Source organism: Vanellus vanellus (genome assembly GCF_965231255.1).
Source record: "Vanellus vanellus genome assembly, chromosome: 1".
In the NCBI taxonomy this organism is placed as follows: Eukaryota; Metazoa; Chordata; class Aves; order Charadriiformes; family Charadriidae; genus Vanellus; species Vanellus vanellus.
This window is the reverse complement of record NC_138905.1, coordinates 44,884,595-44,911,104: the sequence shown is the minus strand read 5'-3', so window position 1 is coordinate 44,911,104 and position 26,510 is coordinate 44,884,595. Positions and strand designations below refer to the sequence as shown.

General features: G+C 35.4%; 1 protein-coding gene across 1 annotated transcript in view; it reads right to left on the bottom strand.

Annotated features, from left to right (window-relative positions):
* Positions 1–26,510, bottom strand: part of PTPRQ (protein tyrosine phosphatase receptor type Q) — a gene marked incomplete at its 5' end in the record, with an annotated part of 144,630 nt that overhangs the window by 95,842 nt on the left and 22,278 nt on the right. Inside the window, 12 exons of the mRNA XM_082488741.1 lie at positions 762–934; positions 2,719–2,865; positions 3,637–3,765; positions 6,812–7,061; positions 8,373–8,572; positions 10,656–10,725; positions 14,720–14,946; positions 15,812–15,923; positions 16,861–17,021; positions 19,937–20,197; positions 21,925–22,087; positions 25,959–26,056. Of these exons, the coding sequence (XP_082344867.1) occupies positions 762–934; positions 2,719–2,865; positions 3,637–3,765; positions 6,812–7,061; positions 8,373–8,572; positions 10,656–10,725; positions 14,720–14,946; positions 15,812–15,923; positions 16,861–17,021; positions 19,937–20,197; positions 21,925–22,087; positions 25,959–26,056 (1,991 nt within the window). The remainder of the gene's footprint in view (positions 1–761; positions 935–2,718; positions 2,866–3,636; positions 3,766–6,811; positions 7,062–8,372; positions 8,573–10,655; positions 10,726–14,719; positions 14,947–15,811; positions 15,924–16,860; positions 17,022–19,936; positions 20,198–21,924; positions 22,088–25,958; positions 26,057–26,510) is intronic.

Here is a 26,510-nt window from a genome sequence, read left to right as displayed (position 1 = left end):
TCCTGTGTTCAAAATTAAGACGAAAAAGCCCTACCTCAGAAAGTACTCAATCCTGAGCTGAACGTTTGTTAGGGGTTCACAGTTCTGTGCTGCATGCTCCAAGCTGCCCCATCTAAGCACGTAGAGCACATCAGCACCCAAAATCCAGAAGCTAGACTGACTGACAGCTTAAGTGTCCTAAAAGATTTGATCTGGTAGATGTGTGCAGATATCCTTACTATACAACCATAGCACGGAGTTCAGCATGTAGTATCAGACACATAAATTCAAGGATACAAATGGGGGCAGAAAGTCTAAGGGTGTTTGCCTTGCAAGGAGAGCAGTTGACCAGCCTTGAGAGATTTATGTTGATTTCATTTCTCCATAGTATTCATATGCACATCTTCTAGGAGTTTGCCTGAGTAGCTATGTATCGATCTAGGCACCTAAATCTGTACTCTTACTGTCAGGTCACCCTAAACTGCAAAGAACTCAGGAGCTAGAAGGAACAGTAAGATGGGCTATGGCTTTCTGCCTTCAGTAGCTAAGCAACTCTGGATCATTTAATCAGAATTATTTATTGTTTTCTTGTTGTGGAAACAGTATTATTGGAATCTCTTTAAAACCCAGAAAGAGAAAGAGGGTAGGGTGAGGAAGGTGGCTTTAAAAAGCATCACGGCTCATCTGTGTTGGCTAATTCCACATTCTTCACTTATTGGATAAGGCAGAGAAGCGAAATTAATATAGCAAAGAAATCCGTATTAAAAAAAAAAACTAAATACCTTATGTTTTCCTTCAAGAATAGTGTTTTCCAGAGTCACCTCTGTTTCCTGCACGTGTACTTTAACTCTATACTGGGTAATGATTCCATTTGGTTGTTGTGGCTTCCTCCAAACAATTTTTATATATGTGGCTTCCACTTCTGCTAGATGTAAATCTGATACAACACCTGGGACTAAATATTCAAGAAGAAACTTGATTTAATTAAACATCTCTGATTATTGCAAGCTTTTTCAGTACTGTGTGCAAAGTACAATAGACATTTAATCAAATTTCACATCCTTATCTTTTGAGTTGCTCCTAGGCAGGTAAAGAATTACTTCACTTTTTTTTTTTTTAGGAAACAAGTTACAGTTCTAAAAATATGCACGCAGTTTTTTGACATATATGCTATATATACGAATATGGTCAAATCCTGAGATAATGTACATCAGTATAACTCTGCTGAAGTCAGTGCACTGGAAGAAAGAAGACATTTGCTAGCTTACTATATGGACCTCATTGAAATGGAAAGCATGATTCTAAGTTCATCAAAACCATACAAGAGCGAAGTAAAAAGCTGAAAAAAAATGATACATGAAAAAACAAGATACATGTTGTTCATTTTGCTTTTATAACAAGTTTTGGTTCAATTTCTCCTTTAACTACACAGTAATACTGATGGTGTACTTTACAGAGGACTTCCAGAGATCAGGAACACTTATATTCAATAGAATGATATTCAGATTTGATATGATATTTGATATGAAAAATATTTTTTTCTAATATACCACAGAAAAAGCCAAACTTGGAATTACTTGCATAACGAAGGTTTGTAGATTTGGCATTAAAATGAGATGCTCTGTGTCACTCATTAAAAACAACAACAACAACAACAACAACAACAACAACAACAACAACAACAAAAAAAACAACAACAAAAACCACCACCAAAATCCCCATTGGCTTCTGACAGTGAGTTTAGACAAAAGATGAGCATGGCTTTACGGAGGCAGGCCATCTCTGGAAATCATCTCCGAGAGCTGACAAAAGCAGATACTTTGAATACTTTAGGAAAGAATACAATAAATAAGGACAGGTGTTCCTCCTGCTGTTACACCTTGACAGCAAGCATTGAAGCAATCACTGATTGAGAGGTTTTCTAAATTTGTATTGTGTTGCATAAACACAACACAAAAATAACCATCTTGAAACTTCCTGACTTTTACACACTGATTCTCAAATTTTTCTGGTTGCATTCTCAATTGCAGACCAATAACCCTGCACACTCTAGCATACATGTAAGATAAAACTACATTTCTGTAGACCAAAAGACCCTCACCTGGTGAGTGGACTATTGGGAGCCAAAACTCCCAAATGACAAAGTTGATGGCTCAGGGGCAGAACAAACCATTTGATTGCCCCAGGACGAGATCTCAATATTGGGTATGCCTCAGAGCTATGGTCCCTGGTAAAGCTGGCTCCATTAGAAACTGGCATGGGGCCTTGGATTTGGTGAAAATTAAGTCAAACGAGGTGTTTAATAAGAAACATTCGGGGCCGAACAAACCAGCCGGAGGGTTGGAAGGCCGGGGCGTGGGGAGAAGCCTGCGCTATTCTTTCTCTTCCACTTGCTGCCATCTAACGGATAGGTGGGGAGCCTGCAACTTAAGTACCGTAGCTAAAAATAACTACTTTCATTAATGCAGAAACTACGTTTTTTTTCACGATCTCTGAAGGTTTCTGATAGCAAGTAAATTTAGTGACAGTGTATGAACTCGAAAAAAAAAAAAGGGGAGAAATGAATGTACATAATAAATTTTCAGGTAATTTGTTTCATTAGCTTATTATCCCTCTCTTGTAATAATCTTATTACACACCCATTCTTTCCTTTGCAAAGTACCTAAAAGGCTTTGAAGGGAAAACTGAAGCCAGTTATCATGTACAGCCGATTTACTTCACTTCTTTATGCTTACTTACCATCTGCGGGAGTGAAAACGGTAAGGTTAGTCTTTGGCCCCACCCCAGCACTTGTCTCAGCACCAACGTACACATCGTAGGTTGTAAACGGCATAAGGTTACTAAATACAAACTTATGATCTTTTGTGCTGTTATCCAGAATATGACCTAGAATTAAAAATAAAGAGATCCTAGGTCAAAAATAAAAACAGTCCATTATTTGCTTATACTAAATATAGCCACATTGCAGAACAAAGAAAAGCTAAATTTATTTGTGAAAAAGCTAGTTTGGCATCAACCTCATTGGAAATAATACTGAATGCCTGAAAAAATCCCCCCCCCCCAAACCATCTCAAGAAGATATGGGGTTTAAGAGGTGGGTATTTTTTTAATATAAATTCATTTCTATTGCTTTTCCTGTGTGGCCCCATAAAAACATTAGTATACAGCTCATTAACTTCTTACTTAACTAATGGTAGTCATATAAGTTCTTTATGTATACATGTCTGCGTTAAAAAAATTCCAAAAGCATCAAAACAGGCTCATACAGTTGATTGTATATTACATGGGAATGAAAATCCTCCAGAAATCTTTAAAGGAAGGATAAAAGATAAAAGGCAAGATACAGAATGATTTGGATATATAAGCACCCTAACTGACTCATGAGCTTAGCCTGTCATCTCTCTAAAAGAGTGAGGAAAGTTGGTTTACTCCACTCGTAAGAATATATAATGTGAATTTCATTGCATACTCTTCCTCATGATGCACAGGCTTTTCACTTAAAAGTAATCTAAAATCTATTAAAACATCTAATAGTAAAAAGGATACATAGCACTGGTTTCACATAGTCATTCTTGATTGTCAAGGACACTAAGAATGCAAGTGTAAGGAAATAATCACAAAAAAGAAAAACAAATAAAAACATCAATTCAGCCTTACCAGATGGTCCATACAGCTCAACCCTGTAACTAAACTTTCCTGTTACTATGGTTGGTGGGTCCCACATCACTGAGAAAGACTTTGCTGTAATATTGCTCTTGGCAAAATTTTGTGGTGGATCTTCTGGAACTTAAAAAATATTGGAAAAAGTCTTTGAACATAAAATAATTTACATTAGGATTTTCAAGAACCACATATCAGACAATTCATTTTAAATGTAAACATTAACTATTCTGAAGGGAAGCTATATTAAAAGCACATCTCATTAAAATGACTTATTTTTATTTCATTTCTTTTGTAAGGTAATGCTCACAAAAGGTATCAAGAAAGCTGGCAGTATGCAAATAATCCTTAAAAGACAAGATGGTCAAATATGATTGTAATGCTCAGCAATACAGAGCTCACATCGGGTACCTTTTTCTTCCTTGAACAAGTTCTTTTTTCATATCAACAATGTCTCATATTGAAGGTTTCTGACAGCACTAATAATATACATTACTATCCAAAAAGATAAACCAGGAAACAATTAAGCTTGAAAAACATTGCATACTTGACTAATTTTCAACTTTCATGAAACTATTCACATAAATTTAATGAATCCTATATTCAAGTGATCATGGAATCTGATCCCTGTCCTTTCAAAAGTATATCTGACTGTATTGATAAATTGATAAGAGGTTACTATTGAGATGAAAATCTGAATCTAAAGACAACTAAAGGAGGTGGAATTTTTTACATCCGTATATAGAGTAAAAACAAGCCTGATTTTCAGAAATGCTGCATCCCCAAGTAAACTTATGGAAACTGCTTGATATAAATGTCTATGAAAATCAGGTCTTAGTATGTCATGTGTAAGATTTAAGCCAATATGGAGATATAGACTGATCCTGTAAACAAATACGCAAGTTAACTAACATACTACTCTTAAAAACTACTATGGTCTTTTGTAAAATCTAATGTCATGAAAGAAAAGAAAAATCCTGTCATTCCTAAAAGATATACTATAGATTGGTCAGTAGTGACTACTTAACCATTCTTAGCTACACAAATTGCATCAGCTACAATTGCACATAATTCTGAAATATTGTTTTAAATGTCCATTTTTTTTTTTTGTTTGTTTCCAAAGGTTTAAATCTTCTTCTCTCTGTAGAAGTATCTTCCCCTAGACAGCCATCCCAGCAAAGGAAATATTTGCATGCTGGGTTTTCAAAAAATATTTATAATGAAGCTTTTTAAAATGCTTGAAAGAAGTAGCCTCTTTTTCAAAAATCAAAGCAAGAAAAACAACATCTGCATCAAGCACAGAGGAGAGCTTTAGCACAGCTCAGAAAATTCTGGTTGGAGTGGCAGAGATCATTTTCAACATTTTAAAATGGAACACCAATGAGCTATACCATAGAGACGTATATCACCTTCCTCTGTGTGGTGAAATGGGCATGACAACTCTGTGTCATGCTTCTGTGTGAGCTGGAAAGTGATACTTGAAATAAATACACTCTCCATCCTCCCACCTGCTATCACAAACTATAATCTATCAATTCCTCTCCCTCAAGCCTCATCTCGGACACTCCAGTGGAGGACTGAAATGTGAGGGTTTGACCATATGAGAAACTGGTAACTTGGAGGGGGTGGCTAGTATGACACTAAAGAGATTCTTGTAAGAATGAAGACATTTGGAAAAGGGAAGTGGATTTCAGTAATTACAGAGAGACTGGATGATGGTGTTTGATACTGGAGGGAGGACCTGTTACAATAATTGAAAAGCAACACTACTAAATCATTATTTTACTATATAGGCTATATAGATAAATACAAACTTTAGCATGTAAGAACATCTTTCCCACTGCAGCAAATGAAAGGTAAGAAAATAAAAATAATGAGGCAAAACACCTATTAACTCATAATGCCTTCCTAACAAATCACCAACCAACTCTACGGCCAGCCTCCGAACAGGCTCCTTGGCACACAGGCATGCAGGACTCTCAGGGGAACACTTTAACAAGCACCTGAATGCTCATAAGGTGAAGATCTAACAGGGGTGGATCCAGAAGCTTGGGTGTGACAGCGTGTTGCTGAGAGGAAGGACTTGCTGAGGCTTGGGCCATGAGGGCTGACTGTGGGTGTGCCCTGGGCACACCACACATCTACCCACACCAACCAGCAAGACAACCTCCCTTTTCCCAGACCATGCTTTAATAGATGAACACTGTCTGTACAGGCACTCAGCAGGCAAGGATTGAAGATCTTATCAAACAAACCCTAGGATGTTAACAGCATGAAAAATAAACTGGAAATTAGTCCTGAGATCATTTTGTTTGAAACTATCCAAAACTTCATTAACCCTAGACAGAACAGCAAACTAAGGATACTTTAATTCTAGCAAAGCAATTCAAATGAACAGCGCTAGGAGGGAATTAAATTTCCTTTCATCTGAACAGTGCTATGAATTCTGGATGTATGAAAGGGAAACCCAGTAACGCTCAGCTGTGTCAGGCAAAAGAATGATGTAGTAGCAAACAGAAAGACAGAATAACATTCCTCCAGAATACTTTTTTGGTATGGCTCTATTAAAAATGGTACCCACTACTTAAGCCATTATAAAACTCCTGCTCCTGGACAAGCTCCATTTCCAATTCTAACTTCTCAGTGCATTGCAGGTAATCTAAAAGGAACTTTCTTAAAGATTTCTTCAGCACTGAACAACTTTCTGCAATAGGTCCAGATTGAGGAACCATGGAACAGTTTTCTTTATACTCCTTATTTTTCCACGAAGTTAAAGAAGCTTTAAGTGCATTGCTATGTACAGAACATACATTTTTTTAACACATGCCTGACACCTTTTCTCTTTATCTGTATTTTTAATTCTCCTTCCATTGTTCCATTAATTTCAGTTCTTAAAATATCCTCAGATTTTCATAAAATTTGATCTGTCCTGACCATACTTTGGTATCTTTGACTTTTAATAATAACTAAACTCCCACTCACTGTACATTATTAGATAAAGTCATAGTTAAATACACTTTCAGTTGATTCCATCAGGTAAAATTAAGTAATCATGTAAATACAGATAAAGCCAGATTTGGACTGAAGTATCTTGCAACATAACTTCAAACTGATATTTTGAAGTATTCATATAAATCTGAGAACTTTATTTCCATTTGAAAGCAGTATATACCTGATTCTGGTGTTCGGACAATTGCACTGTCAATGTAACCTGGTTCAGTGGTAACTGCAGAGACTTCAAAAAGATAGGTAGTATATGGCCTGAGGTTGGTTATAATAAAACTAATTGGTTCATTCCAAACAGAGCTCATTTGACTCGGTGCCTCTGTACTTGGTATAACTGTAGTCCGTGAAGGAATTGTGGATTTGCCAAAAGTAGTTGATGGAGTGGTAGTACTCCACAAAAATGATTCACTGTTATCCTACAAAGACAAAATATGAAACATGATAAACTGCATCTATAACCTATAATTGTAAATACATGTAGATCAAAAAAAAAAGGCAGACCAGCTTTGAAATAAAATTATCCAAAATTGCTTCTCCTTTTTATCCTTCAGTCTCCAAATTTAGGTTATCATTGCATTAGTTGGCAGTGCTGGTACATCCTGTTAGTGACATTATTATAGTTTCCTGCCTTATCTCAAAAATTCTTAAATCTGAACAGAAGCAACTCTCTAGGAATCGTTTAATTATTCTCAGATTCCATTTCAGCATTCAGTCTCTCTCTTAACAAAAAGAAGTCCCCTAGTGAGGTCCTTCTACATCACATGTGTGTTGTATGTATGTATGTATCCATATTCAGCATACATATATCTATATATAATGGATAAGACCAGACAGGGGCTTCCTAATCCATGCTGTCAGAAGACACCTCTGAAAATCTGCTAGATATTACAATAACTAATGCTTATTATTCAGTAGGTGGCAGCGTCCCTTCTCAGTGCTGAATTAAATCAGCCTTATGCTGGGAACCTTCACAATGCCTAAAATGATTTTCCAAATAAAATCTGAAACCAAAGTCCCCATATCTTTTGTCATTTAAAACTGCACTTTTCATTAAAGTACTAAGCCTAGCATCCTAAAAAAGAAAGAAAAAAGAAAAAGAATAAAAAGGAAAATAAGTTAGGCAACTTGACATCCAAGTAATCACAATACTCTGCTCAGAATAAAGAGGAAAAGGAGAATAAGGACTGGAAAAGAGAATTTTCTTCAAGAAATTCTTAAAGGTATACATGGGTTACAGGTCTGAATCCAATGAACATTCAAAATTCAGAAACTTTTCAGTGAATGCTTATTTTAAGAAAACTCAGACTGCAAACTTTTTTGAAAAAATCACTCTGCTAAGAGCATACATTTAAAATATGAAAAGCATATATGATATTATATGATATTAACATTACACTATGTCTGCAGTGACCAAAAAAAAAAAAAAAGCTTAAAAAAATTCAAAATTATCTATTTCATCACTTTCTGTTAAAAGGACACCAAATTGACTCTTAGCATTTTTACTTTGATTAAACTGAGCTTTTCAAGGAAAAGTATTCCATTTAAACTATTTTGGACAGAAAGGTTTTTCTTCAACCAATATATCCTGCCTTAGGCCTAAGTTTGTAAAGTATTTGAGATTGTTCTGAAAAGCAAGCCTCCAAATTTTTTATGTCTCAAAATTCAAATGTAAAAATATATTCTGTGGCTTGAGTCTATTTCTAATTTAAAAGGTTTATAGCACTTACATTACATTCTGGTAACCTCCCAGACAGAAGGTCCTCTACTTTAACCAAGACATCTTTCACTACAATTCCACTTCTTGCATGTTTCACACTAATCTTGAAACTAGTTATCTTTCCATTTGGTTGCCGAGGGAGAAACCAGATCAGATTTACAGCTGAATAATTTAAGGCTTCAACTGTGAGATTCACTACTTTACCTGGAGCTTGAAAACAAAACAAACAAAAGCAGTGAGACATACTTTCCTTCTCAGCACTGGAAAAAAAAAAATCCCCCTTTTTTTTTTTTTTTTTTTAAATGCCACTTCTGGCTTCCAAACACTGAATCAAATGAATAACAACCATTCACAAACACATGTAAAGGAGCTGATATACAACCAGCTCTTTTCCAATGTAGTTTGAGAAATATAATTATTTCAGTCTCATAAGAATATAGTAATTGGTTTGGTCAACTTAAAAATATTCTTCCTAGAAGCAACTCATCTACTGTGTCAGAAGTAGCAAATTTTTGCCCACGTTTGTTTGTTTAAGAGCATATGACAGCCCTGAATGTTTTATTTCATGTTACCTATGTCCACTTTTCAGCTGGATATAGATTTTTGGTAGCTTTAAATAGCTCATCTTAATTTGAATATTTACTACTACTACAGAATTGGTGTTCTTTGTATCAGTGACAGTTTCCAGGACCTTTTTTCAGAGCACCTCTATTAATCACAGCACAAAGGAATGAGATGCAGCATCTAAACAAGATTTTACAAACTATATGAACTATCCTGAGAACTAGAGCACTGTAGCTCTCTCTCAATACTGCCTGCATGGCATAGGCAGTAGAAGTTTCTGCAATAGGTAGCTTTAGTACTAGGGAGAAAAAGGTCACGCTGCCTTAAAAATATACACATATACAAGTGTCCACAATTACAGATCTTCAATAGCTGAATTGAGACAGATCCTCCAAGCCTCATATTCACCTGTTGCTTAGGCCCTGCTGAATCTTTTGCAGGTCTTTCATCTCCTTCCCCCTCCTCCCAGACTACAGCCTTTATATTTAAATAATTATATCTTCTGTCTAACTTCCCTACTTAAAACTGTACCTCTTCATGTTGATCAAGATGTTAGGATTTCTTTAACCATCAAAACAAGAGTTAAAAAACCCAAAAGTTGAGATGGCAAAAGTATAAATGTAGTATCAGTGACACAGAACTCTCACCTAGAATTTGAAGAAACCTTCCAATTACATTTATAATAAGGGATTTTAGTTTTAATAAAATGTAAGCAGAAATACATTAAAAAGTAAAAAGATAATGTTCTTACATGGAGAAACACTAAAGTCTCTGCCAAACATGAGTAAATAAAGCTCATGGAAATAAGGTTTTCTACCAACAATAACATACAAAGGACAGTTAAAAATAATGATTTTGCACAGCTCCACACGACAAGTTTACTACCCTTTCTCATATTTTGTTTCATAATTCATTGCATTATCCCAGAAATCTGATGCAGAGTGATGATTTCCTGCCATTAACTGAGATGTGGTACTCTGCGGTTTGCACAGTTACAGAAACCAACCAGGAGTCCTAAATACAGAGGGATGGTCACTGCCATGGCAGCACAAATTCTATATTCAACTAAGATTTGTTCATCCCAACGTAACTGGCCTGCTGCCAGCTCTTCAGCCAAGGCTCAACTGCTCCTGGAGTGTAAGCAGGAACACAAACGCTAAATTAATAAAGATTATGCAGCCTCAGACTATAATTATATTTTTTTAATCTTCAAAACCATCAATTAAAATTTTAATTTCCATCATGTATTATAATTTTGGGGTTTTTTTGCTTCAGAACTAAGAAGTAAACACTTAGTAAAATACATTCTGTGCTGGGCTTTCCAGAGAAGGCACTTGACACCAGCACTAAACAAATACATCTTGACATAAATAGGCAATGCCAGAGCTGATCCCACAACAAATTCTGTCTCCTAGTACTGCTGCATGCAACAGCAGATGGGTCCACTCGATAGGTAGCTCTGCTTTCCTGTGACCTTGCTTTCTGGAAGCAGCCTACCAAGAAACTGGCATAGGAAAACCCAAACAGAAACAGACTTTGCCTATAAGAAACCCCCATATGTGCACACACAAAATGCACCTTTTCCACTGAGTAAGAGAATAAGAAAAGAAATAGGATTTTGGTCTAAATGCATCAGAATTTGTTGCAGTATAAAACGTGCCATGGATACTTTATCTGAACAAACTAGAGCAGCTTTAATTAAAATAACCAGCAGCTTTATTAAAATTACCACTTTCAGCAGTCTGAAAGAGAAAAGGATCACTAAATACTCCAACACCAGCACTGTTCTCAGCAGCCACCTAGAGAAAAAAAAAAAAAAGCTACATTAGAGAATCTATAGGATATATAGTTTCAGGAACTATGAATATCTTAAAGATACACAGAGATCCACTTTCTAGCTTTTAAACTATACATATACAAGTGAATATGCCTTTTATAGCTGTACTGTTTAATTTATACTCAACATTTAAATGTGAAAAAAAATAAAATGGAAATGAAACAGTGTAAGAAACTGAGAAAGCCACGTGTGAATAGCCACACTTCAAAAGTGCTGAGTCCTTATTTTATGCTAACGTCAACATCAAGAATAACATCAGCAGCACTCCTTTTCTTTACCACAATTTACTTAAACCAGCTTCCCCATTCCTATTTTACTCATATTATAACTTAAAAGAGTAAAAAGGAAAATAGGTTCTCTTACTTCTTGAACTCCTGAAAGATAGCAAAGGCAGATCAACCTCCCTCAGAGCAGAAACCCAAGGAAAGCATGCCGTTTGGCAGAAAGACAACAGGTCAGAGAACTGTGGATGCACTTTATGGTGGTTGTGCCTCAGTGCTCATGATCATTTCAGAGTCTTCCCATGGAATGGCAATACATTGTGACTTTGGTGGAATTTATGGAGATAAACACAAAACACAACAATGCTATTTGCTCTGCAATATAGGACTTACTGATGATTCAACTCAGTGATGGGCCATGGCATGAAATACTTAGAAAGAAAGAGGAATGAAGTCCTGACTCCTTATTTTGAAAAGAAGCATCAACAAAAGGTAAAACACGAGCAAAATTCCAGCAGTGATGGTGAGAGGTTATGTAAAAGAAGCAGCAAAGCTAAAAGCTCTCCAGCAAGGTTAAAACTTGCAGAGCCATTCCCTCCTGCCAGTGTCAAGGAACAAAGGTACAACAGTGGTGGTGAGGGACCTGGAAGTGCAGACTGTGGGGAAAGTTTGGGGGAAAGGGGCAGATGTGCATAACTATGTGTGGGTCATAGTAGAAGTGACAGACAACACGCAAGGCATAACGAAGGGCACAGAGTGTGGAAGGAGCCAGCAGGTCAGAAAGGAAAACTATTCTAATCACTACTCAGGACTAAACTGTGCATCTTTCAGAAGACTGTAAAGCTATTTAAACAAAAGCACTAAGTCACAGCAGGCAAACTACAGTGAAGAAATATGAGGTAACATGGAAGACTTAATCTAGGATGTAAAGGGATGCATATGCTTACAACCACTTCCCCATGTGGTGCGTGCTCTGCTTGGTGAAGGAGAATCTGTATCACTGGCCAGCTCCATCCTAAGCCATACAAACACTCCCTATCCATGCAAGCACATCTCATGACTCCAGCCAAACCTACCTACTTTTGTGTCACAGAAAGAATGACTGGAAATGTCTTTAAGCATTGATGAATTCTACAGTAATCACAATAGCTGAGGGAATTACCTAGAGATCTTCAGGGGACTGACAGGTAAGCAGAAAATTCTGACAGTATTGAAATTACATTATATAAATGCAAAGGTATGTCCTCACCTGAACACTGATTTTCTATCTCATCTCAAAGTAGGTACTATAGAAAGGGTCCAGAAAAGAAAACTAGCATTAAGAGAGATATGGAAACTCCCATTTCATATATGCAGTTTCAAGACAACCTGAAGTTACTATGACATAAGCATGCAAAAATTTGCATGGTAAAGCTGTCAGCTACATGCTGCGATTAGCTTTGAAGAGAAATCAAAATAAATGCTTACACAATGTAATGTTAGTCTAGAGATCACTGCCACAAAAAGGCATTATAGAAAAAAGCTTGGAAACATTTAAAAAGGACAAGTTTACTATGCAGATGATAAAGTCCTATCCAAAGTTCAAGTAACTGCAGTTCACATTTGGAAGTAGTATTAATTTTTATGCTTTGAAGTATAATGTTGCCACTAATTATTTAAGTTTAGAAAAAAAAGTCTTGAATGTATATTTTTACAAAATTAGCAATGATTAGGTGTCCAAAATTATCCATGGCTTTCCAACATTTTTCAAATTATCACTTGCAACTGCTATTTCTTTCAAAAGTTTTTTTTCATTAAATGTAAATAAATTAAGACTGGGCTGTTACACACAGATTGGAAACACATATTCAAAGCTTATAAGCATTGTGGAACTGTACTGTCACAGTATTTACCAGAAGGAATTTAACAGCAGGACCAAGTCAGGTATTCTAAAACAATAAAGAATTTTCACCTAAGCAAACACCAAGAGCTACTTTTAAATGACATAACAGACTCCAAAAATTAAGCAAAGAACCACAAGAAATTGCACAAGAGAAGATAAACATGTTATGTTTCTTTTTGGCCACATCTGTGAGGTAGAAAAAGTGTTTCCACCTGAGTCGTTATTGAATCTGTGAGGTTGCTCATGGGTCAGGCAGTCAAGGCGCCCACCAAAGCAGTAGGTAACGTAACAATGCTCAGTTTGCCAACAGACTTTTATTCACTCAGGAGAAAAGCCATGTGGTCCCTGCTAGACAGAGGTTGTTGGGTCACAAGTCACTTTCCTGAGCCAAATTCTGCTCTAAGATCAACGTTTCAGGCACCAGCAATGGGAAGGATTGCCTCCCATATATATCAACAAAAGGCAAATTATTGCTAAGTAAAACAAATGATTTAAAATATCCCATGGTTTTCCTGGTGAAGATTCATCCATGGAGCAAAGAACGGAATTTGCAAAACTTTTAATAGTGAATCCCACAAAAGCGCTCCTGCAGTACGTGAGGTACACAAGTGCTACAGAATTGCAAACTGAATTCTCTTAAGAATTTGTCTGAGGACATTAAGAGGACATTAATCTGCATAGAGTCTAAGTGATAATACTTTTCTCAAATAGTAGCTGAACCTTTTTTGTGGTTTTTTTTTTTGTTGTTGTTGTTGTTGTTTGGTGTTTTTTCTTTTTAGCAGATGACTGAGGCAAAGAGATCAAAGGATAAACATTTCTGCAGCTGTGGATATCCTGGCTTTTATCAGCATGGTCATCACAACTAGATTCACAGTGAGCCACTTTCCCACAATGGCAGGCATCATTACATTTTTACTCTCTTACACACATATGCCACAAAGAATCACTGCACAGCCCTATTCGTAGTCTGGTCAACTTCAATATTATTTTATAGCTTTGCACTGTACGCACATGCATTATATGACATGGAATGAAGCAAATCAAACCCATTATTTCATTTCATTCTTGACATTGAAAAGAAGTACCTCTCCAAGGTTTTTATGAAAGAGTAAGTCAGGCAAAGAACTGCTTGTCAAATGTTGCCAAGAGGATAGCAGTTTATTTCTGTCCACCTGAAGTCATTTATTGTTGAAGAGTTCAGAGATGGTTCAGGAGTGCCTAATCTCAATATAAACAAATTCCACATCTAGAAGTCATGAAAATTCACATACCGATTTTGGCAATAGATAGTCACTGTGGATATCTAGGCAACAAAATATATGGGAAGGGAATGGAAAAGTATGACATTTTTTATTTCAGAAGATAACACTAGGTAAAAAAAAACCCTCCCAGCCTTAGGGAAATCAAGCCACATCTAAACAGATATTCAGGCAAGAAAACTCCTTCTTAAACTAATTGAGTTTAAAATCAAAGACAGAAGTATGTACCTACATGCTTTTTGGGATCTGGCTGAGATGATGTGATTTGAAAGATTAAATCTCAATGAAGATGAAGAAAGATTTAGATGGTTTTGAAAATTCTACACTTTGCTTTTTACTTTCTAACACACAATGCCATATGTCAATAAGAATATCAACAGAAGAAAATATAGTTTAGTACAATTTTGGTTGGAAATTATTTCAAGTAGATTTAAAACCCGCTACTGTAAACAAATACCTGGCTGATGTATTTTCTTATATGGCAACAGTAATTAGCAAGTCCTTCAGAAAACACTATATGCACCTACCATAAACTCACACAATGTACAATAAATCAGAATTCAAAATACTAAAAGGCACTCATAAAGCTTTTACCGTAATTTCATAAGTTGTTCCAGGGTTAAGACTGGTAAGAAGAACTTCCAAGCTATCTGGCTTTGTTGTGACCTGTGTATAAGCTGTTTGCATCCATGGACAGACCTCTTTATATTTAACAATATAGGAGAGAATTCTCCCATTTGGATGTCGTGGTGTATTCCATGACAGCAGAATCCCAGCAGAGCCCACTCTTTCACCTGCAAGGAACACAGGGGGTCCAGGATCTAAAATAAAATAAAAAAAAAAGCGATTGCTTTATACATATATACACACACACAAACACACACATATAAACCAATTTTTAATTAATTTTCCAGATAATAGAGACACCTTCATGGCTTCTATAAAGATATCAAATTATCTGCCACCATAAACCAGTAAAACTACTGAAAATTAATGTACTGTTGAATAGTACATACTGTTGAATATTCTACTGTTGTAGCTTTTTCTGGCTACAGTCCTGTTACAAAAATGATTAAATGAATTTTGGAACACCAGGAACATTCTTCTGTAAATATGTAAAAAATGTAATACTCAAGATGTTCATGGACAAAGCAGACTTTAATGCCAATTTAATATTTGAGATATTCTAGCATGCTCAGTTTCAGCTTCTTCCCCTAAAAACATGCAAAACAAAACTCGACTCTCTTACAAAACATGTCTGATACGGCTACAATTTTCTGAAATGTCTCCAAAGTCTACCACTATACATATCAATTGAGATATGGATATTACTACATATAGCAATAAATAGCAACTTTTTCAAAAGCTTATAAATTGTTCTCCTTTATGCCTTTTTTTTTTTTACTTTCTTGCTTTTTTTTTTTTTTAATAGCCAAGCTAATGGATGAATACAACTACAATTCACATCCAAGGCCAATTCTTAAAAATATCTGGTAGAGAAACTCTCGTGCTTTCATAAACCACCTCAGATTCAGTGTATTTTTTTAGTGTTAAGGAAGAAAAATTCTAATGAGTCTTCAAAATTGATTATAATTTCTCAGATACTACTGTGCATATAATAAATACAAAAAAGCATAGTTTAAAAAAAAAAAAACAAGAAAATTTCATCAGTCATCATTAACTCACTTGTCACATTTGTTGTCACTGTTCTACTCGCAGGTGAACTGTATAGTGAAGAAGAAACTGCAGAAACCGTAACATTGTATGTTGTTCCAGGAACAGTATTAGAAAAATCAGCCTGAAATAGGACATAGATTCATTTAAGTCTTTTACCGAGAATCATGAAAATGAAAAAAAAACTCCACCAAACCCAAAACCCAAAAGCATTATATTATTGAAATTGATCTGTTAATAAGCTTTTAGAAATAGAACAGTATTTACAACAGTAAAAATAGTAGTTTACGTTAGCTACAGTACAGTATTTTCCCATCTTATTTAACTACCCTCATAAGATTTGTATAACATTCAATATTAAAGAACAACTAAATTAACTATTAATTTTATCACAGAATCAGCTATCAGTGTGTCTATAAAGGTTTTTCTGTATCATCATTATTATCAAAGTACATATGAAGCACAATAAAATTCCTTTTTGAATGAATAAACACAAAAGCACTTAAAAGTTTCTGAACCTTAAGCTAGCCCATCCTTTCAAATAAAGATAATTAACAACTTTTTAGCAAGCATTCATATAAAATACCTGTATCTTTGCAGTTCCAATAAAAAACAAAAGCGAAACAACCAGAACAACCATTATTTCTGTTAATATTACTATATTTTCCAGAAAGCAGAATCAAAAAGCCCTCCTATTTCTTTTTGATGGCTTAGCAGTGAAATGTTGCCTGCATTAATGATTTAAGCACAGATCTTCCTGGCAAGTACACAATTAATGAGTCTGTATTACTCAATAGCTCTGCCCTTCCTTTGTTAAACTATTCATGAACCTTGGGTGACTGGTTGTATCCTTCTAGCAGACTTTAAAAAAAAAAAAGTAAATTCACTACCTGTTGTTAGGCAACAAACTCTGAATGCTGCAGTTTGGTCTCACCAACTTTTCATTAATACTTTCATATTCGTATTTGCATTAAATAGCTAAAGAGGCAAGCTTGAATTCCTCATTAGCACAGTGCATAAAGAAAAGCTGCCCATGCAAGCCCTGTAATAAAAGCACATACTTGATACTCCCTAACTCCAAGATCTAGGATAACAACAGAACCATGATCAGGAATAAGATCCACGTGAAATCTGTCTACATGTCCATATGGTAGTCTCCAATACAGTGAAAAAGAATATGATGAAACATTGAAGAATTTAAGTCCTTCTGGCTTTGCAGGTTCTGAAAGAGAATTGTAGAATAAAAGACATTAACTTAAACAACCCCTTTTACAAACATATTAGTAGTTACAACTGAATATAAAAGCATCCAAGAACAGTTTACTTGCTACATGAAGGATAATTGCTAATTAGCTTGGACACAGCAGTATGTTAGACTATGGTTGCCCTACTGCCTCAGAGATTTGGTTGATAATCTCTGAGCTATGCTGTGCAGGCACCCCCATTCACAGAGAGAAAGCTCAAGTATCTCTGCCCAGCATTCAGTTAACTAAGAATCTCTGCACAGCCCTGGTGTTTCTGCTGTCCTCAGCCTTAAAGCTAGCACTACCATTGTCATAACTAGTGCTATTGTTAAAATTCAAGATGTAGCTGGTGCTTGTGCTGTTGCTAGCCACAGCGTGGTTAGCTCTTCTATACATTTCCTATATTTGGAATCCCAGTAATTCCATTAAGTCTAGTGAGTTAAGTCCCCCAAATTTGGATGTTTTACTCCTTTTATTAAAGCCACGTTTTCACCTTACCCCTGTCAAACCATCTCACTTTCTTCTGCCCTTAAATGCACCTTTAAATCTGTATCATCCGCTCAAAGCCTAATAATGAACCAGATTTTAGCTTCTTCGATAGCTCATTAAACATTATCTACCTTTAATATTGTATAATTTATCCACCTGTACAACCCATAGCTATGTGCATCTGTCTCCTTTCTACTTTGGAAAGTATGCACAGCTACCAACTGTCTCGATGGTTATCTCCGAGAGTAAGCCCAGCAGTGACGCTATTCGTCACATCTGAGATTTGCTACTACCCTTGCACTCAGTCGTCTGACCCCTAATGAACATGGTTCTTCAGAATTCAAACTAAATCTTCCAGTACTGTGTATATACTAATACCACACTATGCAGTCTGAATATCCTATCACTTCTATCATGAAAGAGCTCCACTCCTTTCTTATTTACTGTAAATCTGCTTAGATTGTATCTTTGATGAACTCTTTACACTGACTATCCAAAGTTGCAGAATCATCTCAAACAGATTACTCCAGTTTTGCCATCAAATAATCTGACATAATAATATATCCAAATATTATCTTTAGATTTTATATTCAGTCTGTATTTGGCTAACTTATATGATTTTTAACTGGTTGCTTTATTTTAATACTAACAGAACAACAAAAAAATCTAATAATATGTGTGGACGTGTGCAAGTGAAACTGAGAGCATAATTTCTTCCTCTTATAAATTTTAAGTCCTGCTGTTTTCACCAGCACTATTATTTCCACGGATCTCAACTTCATTTAAAGCTGGATTTTATGCTTATAGAAGTCTTTTTATACAGACCCATGATTAATCACTGAGTGTTATCACAATACTTAAGTCATCTTTTTACCTCAGTTGAATTACTTCTCACTCAGCAACAGAAGACAGCATAAAAACATCCTCACGGAAAGAGAAATTTAGCCCCAGGAAGCTAATTCTCTCCCTACTATTATATCATGACTGAGAACTACCCTTCCCACTGACGCTGAAAAAAGCCTTAGTTCTCCCCTTCTGCAGATTTAACCACATATGTGGGAATGTGTACGTGAGTGTGGTTCACTCCAGCCTCATTGGAGCTGCTCTCCTACAGTCCTCCTCTCTATTTCATGCACATGCACACACACTTCCCACCAGCAGCGGTCAGCATATTTGTATAAAGTATATAGCCAGTGTATCTGTGTAAAGCACAGTCAGAAAAATTTGCTGTAAATTTCACAATTTCACCTACAAAAATACTACTTAATATCTGCAATATATATTTTGAGTGAATGCATTGAAAATTAGTTGAGGTTGAGTAGATACATCAGTGAACATGGAGTACAAAACACAACAACATGTACATTTTTCCAAAAATTAACCATCGTAAACCAGCAAGCTCAGCATCACAATGTAATCTCAACATATTTAAGTAAAAGGAAGCAGAATTAGGTCAACTAAACTAATTTAAATCTTCCTTGCATTAGGAAAAACAAATCAATTAAAATGTAAGTATTATAGCATTGCAGTCCTAGTTTAAACATTAAAAGACATACAAGATCTTGTCTTATTAATTTTACTCTCGAGACATTATCTCAAAATAAATGTAAGGATTTTCACCCCTAAGTCACTTTATTTTAAAGGGTCTCTTTCACCTCTTGCATCAGTCCCCCTGACTAAAGGCAGAAACACCAACAGTTTGTCAAGCACTGATCCCAAAAGCAGACATACAAATGTCATGACATTTGGTCAAAGTAGTCAATCAATGACAACTTCCAACACTTATCCGGTCTCTCTCATACAACCATATCATTGCCACAAAACCCTCTATAAATAGTATAATAAAGTAGTAAGAGAAATTGCTTGAGGCAGTTCTGGTGTTTTTTCTCCGTAAATTTCATCTGTATTTTACATTGCTACATTACAGTAAACTGCAGACACGTGTCAAGACTGAGATTTTACCCTACTAAGTTTCAATCACAAATCTAACAAGAAACAGTCCTTGAATGGAATAGTTTACAATCTAAAGCCTTAACTCCACAAACATTTGTAAACGTGTTTAACTTTAGTCACTGATAAAACCTACTGAAATTAAATAAGGTAAAACAGCTTGTGCTTAGCTCTTTGCAGGATAAGACCTGAAAAATAATGAAAATTGACCACTAAAAGTGGTCAAAAGAAATGCAGCACAACTAAAGAAATGATGTTTCCAGTAGCATATCACTAGATGCAGGTTGAACAGGGTATAAGTAATGTATGTCCACAACCACAGCAAACTGTTACATGCAAGATCTCTGGAAATTCCAGTGTTATTCTACAAAGTGAGATGTACAAAGCCAAGCGTGCACTGTTATTGACAGCTAACATTCACCAGTGAGGAGAGAAAGCAAGAAACAATGCAGACCTGTTACAATTTCAATGAAAGCAGAATCTCCTTCAATATTTCCTCTTAATCTTTGCAGTGTGAAATTATAAATGCCTCCAGCAGTCAGATCTGTAACACTGAAGTCAGTCAGCGCTCCTGGAATCTTGAACTTATTTATAAAGGTGTTGTTTGATAAAGATGCTTTATAAGAAGTGAAGTTGGTCTTGGTTGGATTCCACATTAAAGTTGCAGAGGAAGTATTTACCATTTTTAATGCCAGACCGCATATCCCAGCTGGTTCTACAGTAAAAATTATTCAGATTAATAAAGAAACATTTTAAGGACTATGCATTAAATTTAAGTACCATCTTTTAAAAATAAATGCTGTTTATTTAAATGATTTGAAGGTTCGCAGCAGCATCAAATATTCATACAACTCTTAAAAGTAAGTTTGTATGGATATATAGTAAACAGTGCTATTATGCTGCACAGGGTAAAACATGGCGATGTACCTCCCACGTGCACCATGTAATTTATGGAAGAAAATTCCAGACTTATCAGATCTTCTGTAAGAACAGTAACATTACTCACGGGTGAAACAGAACAAGAATGGAACACTTTGTAAACAGAAGTAGAGATTTTATTCAGTTAAAAGTTTTCTAAAATATATCATAGGCCATATAATTTTAGAAAACTGTTCATCTGTTCACTTAAGGATACAGTAAAACACACAGTCTCAGTGAGTATACCTTTTGTCCTTTTTAAATATTCCTTTTGGTTATATTAAGATTCCTAAAATCGTAGATAATGATTTACAAATAGTACCTCCATTAATCTGTGCAGCACAGCTGCAATTAGAAAATAAAAATGTTTCCATTCCCCCTAAAAATGGATCTTCCAGATTATTGATTTATGTTGCTTGAAGCTTTCTGAAAAATACTAATTAGCATAATCCCATTAAGGCCTGCATTATTCAGCATGAAAAAAATCCTAACAGTTTGCCATTAAAATGACAGAGTAATCTCTCCATAATCTACCCATATACTGGAGTCATCTACAATACTCTCGAAAATATTTGCTTGAAGATAAAAAAGCACCTTCAGGACCATGACGATGATTATTCTGCTGCACTTTAATTAACAAGAATCTGCAGGACCAGATCTGTTTTGGGTTTGTTTTTGTTTTTGTTTTTGTTTTTTGTTTGTTTTTTTTTGTTGTTTGTTTGTTTGTTTTCAGAGATTCACTCATCTTTGAACAACTAAGTGCAGAGCCTCCTTGACTATTAACTGGGATAAGGAGTTATAGTCCAAACAAACCACAGAAAATCCATCAAAGAAGGGAGGAGGTCTATGACATGCCTATGTATAAATGTGGAAGTTGATTTATTTTCTGATTACACTTAGCTGCTCTTTATCTGCTTTGGCAGTCCAGAATCAAATATAAATCTATTCCTTCAAATATCTGCCACAGATAAACTCTCCTCTTTCTATGCTGTATCACAGGAGCATTAGAAAATCCATGTTTGCTCAGAGACAGAAAATGACTGCCAGAACAGGTTAATTTTCTGGACCTTGTTAAGCTGTCTGAAGCACAATTCCTCTTACTCTTTTTAGCATTCTGTAGCCTTGTACAGAAGCAATCCTCCAATCTTAGACCATGGGCTTGCAAGAATTTAAGAGATGCAGAAACAATTGTAAACAAAATGCAAGGTAATTCTTAAAGTATAGGATGCTATTCTGGCAAGATCTTATTCTGCTAGAGCTGGAAGAATTTTGTAGGTCCACCTCTTTTTTCAAATGGGTATCTGCAACTATGTTTAGACTCCCCAACTTCAACCCAGCGAGTTACATACAAGGCTCCAGTTTAAAAAAAATCACAAGAGGAAGCAGAACTTGCCCCCCAAAGTTAAAGTTTCCTTTTGAACTGTGTGACCCTTTTGAGTCTCTTACATACAATGATTTAAGTGTCTCTGAACATTTACTGTTTTTCAAAAAGAAATAAAGACAGGTTATAAGGTATTTCCTTACTTGTGATGACTTTTTTCTCCACAGCCACAGAGGAATCCAAGCCTTTAACTGTCCTTAACTGAAAAAAGTATTCTGTCCCAGGGGCCAACTTTTTCACTACAGTTTTGCTGTCATAAACAGTTCTGGTAAGTACCTTGTCATTATTCATCCGACAATATGAAAGCTATGGAAGACAAAGAATTTCTTATATCAGACTCTTTCACTTCATAATAGTATTGTTCAGAGATTCCAGCTACCTGCTTATATAAAAGTATTGACAATATTTTCCACATTTTAAAGACCCCCAAAAAAATCAAGAATACAGCTTAAGCTTTGTATCCCTTACTCCAAGATTCCTTAATAGCCCAGTGGTGAAAGCAGTGACTTTAATCTTTAAAAGTAGATGGAGGAAGCAAAGTTAAGTCATGGCTTACAGGTGACATGGTTTTGCTCTTGGAGGAAGGATAATAAAGTGCGCTCTGACTGCTCAGTCACACAGCTGTACTGATGAGCTGTGCAATTAACTACAAGAGTGAAAGAATGAGAATAGCCAAGGGGTAGAAGAGCAGCCTAAGGATTAATCAATAAGATGAGATTTATTTTTTAATTCTAAAATGGAGACACTTCTGAAATCTTTGTACCTTTCTTTGTACCCTTTTCTTTTGGAAAAAAAAAAACCAAAAACCACAAAACAACAAACAAACAAATTCAAACAAAACCAACCAAAACCCACCCATGCACTGTTCAGAGCTGAGATTCTGAAGAGGCCCAAGGAATCAGCCACTCAACTCTGCTCACTGATATACCTAGAAAACTCACTTGTTTAGAGCCACTGCAGAGAATAAAATTGCTGGAGATACCAAGTAATTGAATTTTGGGCACCTAACTCCTAGAGGCTGTGGGGATTCCTTGTGACCTCCCAGATAACTCTAAGGTGAGAAAAAAAAATTCCTGTGATAGTCCTCTCTGTGGACATAGAAACCTCTTACTGCAGGCTGTTTCATATCTGCATTAGTGAAAGGCAAGATGCACACTGTGTCTGCCCTGCAGAGGAGGGCTCTAGACAAAGATCTCCAGCACGCACACATGGGTTTCTCAGGTGTGGCAGTTAGTACTAAGAGATCAAGAAGGCTTGCAACTGCCTACACCAGTGTGTCCTGTCCTGTCACCCATTATTTCCTCCAACAGAAGAGGGATATATTCTACACATGGCAGTGACCTGAAAGCGCTTTGGTTCAGCTGCTATTCATGTGGTGAGGAACGATCCAATTCCCCTCTGTATATTTTACCAGCACAGTACCTGATAATACACACTAAATCTTGAAGACTGTCATCACCTTATTAGAATTACTGCACTGCAAAATGCTAGAAGCAAAGCTATAGATTAAAGATTTACATCTAGTATAAACAAGTTAGGAAAGTACCTTTTGTGCACTTTTCGCTCTACAAACTACAATATGTTGCATAGAAGTTGGTGAGCTGAGATAATTAATTTTAAATGATTAGTAAAATGATCCCTTTTATGCAAGTGCACCTTACTAAGCAACCAGTCTACTGAAGCCTTTCTCATTAAAGATTTAAAGATAAGCTCATTTATTCAGACAAAGCACTGTCTAATGTAGCTGCTTGCTCTATGAGATGCTGAACAATAATACTGTGCCATAAAGATCAATATTACAGATGACAATTACTTTCCACAGGATGGTAAAAATAACCTGACCACCTACAAAAGTATATATCTAAACTGTTTCAAAACACGAATGAGAGAATTGAATTTAATTTTAAAATTTGTAAAAATACTCCAGGATACATCACCAAATTGTGCTGTGGTAGGTTACCTGGCTACTCTTACTCATTCAGATAATGCAGCTTTACATAAATGAAGAGAGAAGAAATGTCAAGAAACTATACCAAGAATACTTAAAATTCAAGTTTTAGGTAAGGATATATTCAAAGTCATGGGGAAGGGGAAGGAAAAGAATTGGACACTGTAATATTGGGGTATAAACTGTGTAAGACCATTAAAGCAAAGTATTTTGTCTCATGGCACTGCTACATACTAAAGAATATCCTAGTTAAGTAAGTTAACCATACAAGATCTTTATTGATTCAGATAACATGTTTAAAGAACAGTTTACTATCACAAAGTTTTATCGGTCACATGACTGTGTTCATACAGTGACAGCAAAATGCAAAGGATAATACAAGACAGACTGCAAAAGACAGGATACAAAAGAGAGACTGGTTGAACGTTGTGTGAAACGTGATCCACAGGTGAAGTATTTTGATGTCAAAGTGGATTGTTTCTGACCAAAGAACTGAAAGAACAGAAATAACTCTAGATTTTGTGCTAAGAGTTGCAAAGGATATGGTTCAAACTACAAATGCTGAAGAGCCACTCTGTAATTGCAACCATGAAATATTAGTACTCAGGTTCTTTGTAAGAATAAAAATAAATAGCCCAGCATAGTGACATTTGACTAGAGAAGTAGAAAAATTTAAAAATGAACAAGCAGATTAAAAAGAATTATGAGGAGCGCCCAAAAGTGTCATGGTATGAAAAACAATGAAATGCAACTTTAATACATAATACACCACTCAAAAAGTTTGTGGAGGGAATGTAGAAATAGAAAAAAAAAAAAAACAAACATTTGAACAGTAAAGAGGATTACTTTAAGAAAAGATATCCTTAAAAAAATGGAGATCGTGTCAAAACAAGAAAAATAAAAAAATACAAACTTGTCTAATTCATGCACGCTAACTTAAGAAGCACAAGGAAGCAGGGCAGGACAGAAACAGGTCAGCAGGCCAAAGGAGACACTGAAGAGCAAATTGAAAATTTTATAACAGCTAATGAAAACAATAATTTAAGCACACAATAAGCTTATCTGGATGTTGGGGAGGCCACTAGCTGACCAAGGTACAATGGCAGCACTCAGTATAGACAAGCCCATATGAGAAATAGTAACAGAATTATTTGTTTCAATGGTCAAGGATGATCCCACACCAGAATCATTATTAATGAACTGTGAATTTTGAGTCAAATTCAGTTGTCTCAAATTGAAATGTCCACAGAAGAGGTTTTTAAGAAACTCTGACAGTAGTCAGAAAGGTAGGCAGGATGTTATTGCCTAGGAAATGAAAAGGAAGCAAAACAGAAAACACTATTAATCTTTTGATAATTCTATTATGCACCCGATCTCAAGAAGGATATCAAAGGCTTAGAAAAATTAAAGAAAAAAATTATAAGAGATGTAGAACAGCTTCCACATAGTAATGCTGCACAAAAGACAACTGAGGAATTAAACCTTAAAAAGTCATGAAAGGTAAGGGTATGGTGAATAGAAAAATACTAGCTATTTCTAATACCACATAAACCTAAAGATTACCAGGTTTAAAATAAAAAGACTGTACTCTTTCAAACAGGGCATAACAAAGTTGTGAAGTATAAAGGATTAAACAAATTCAGGAAAAACAGTCACTGTTTCTCTGATGTATGTCCAGTTTCAACCTATTGCTCAGGAAATTCCTAAACTACTTAGTGCCCAAGGCCGGGAGGGTATGGGAGGTATCAATGTCCTGTCTTGTAAATTGCTACATTTTAAAAAAAAAAGTTTTATTCTGGAAATTTCTAAACCAAAGATTTACATCCTTCTATAAAGAATGATTTATTTTTTTTATTTTGCAGTTTAATGAAATTAATTTGTATTACAAATTTGGAAAGCTAAGAAAAAAAGATTACATTGCAGATGTATTCAACCCTTGATCTGTAATCTTCTTTTTTACTGCACACTAGCTGAAAAATCAGTTTTTGAAGGCTTTTAAAAGCATATTTTCATAATCTTTAAAAAAAAATATTATGTAATATGAAGTATGTATTTAGCTAATCTTCTCCCATAGCTGTATTCCCCTCCCATACTTAAGTGGGTTATAAAGACAAATATTTATTGTTGGGTTTGAAGTACATACAGGATGATAATTTCATTGAGAAATTAATAGGGAAAAAAAAAAAAGATGTACAGGATTGCATTGGTTTCTTCCCATTCTTATCTCACCTGAAACATATCAAATCCTCCTCTTGGTAGTTTCCAAGAAAAATAGACTGTATTTTCTTCTTGCCCAAACACCTGTAAATCTGATGGTGGATCAGGATCTGAGGTAAAGGAGTGGATGCAATATCAAAATAAGCTATATTAATTTAAAGGAAATTAACATCTACAGAAGACATCACTGTAATTCATTATTTTATAGTTCAGCGTAGAAATAGATTTCATTTTGCACTTAAAAAGAATATAAAATAAATTAAATTCACCTCTACATATCAGCAATAGAATCAGAAATAAAATCAATGTTTGTAAATTTTTATGGAAAAGTTGTATCATCCGAATATTATTGCTGATTCAGTTACTGGAAGAATCCCATTAACTACAGATGAAACTTGTTCGTGTTTTTAAAGCTTTTATTTACTTAATAACTTTCAAGGGTATTTAGACTGAAAAGAAAGTCATATATACATTAATCCAGACATTGTTAAGATGCATTGATTTAATAAGGAATAGCTTTTCTTAGACAATACCTTAAAATGTAATTATCTGAAATCATGAAAA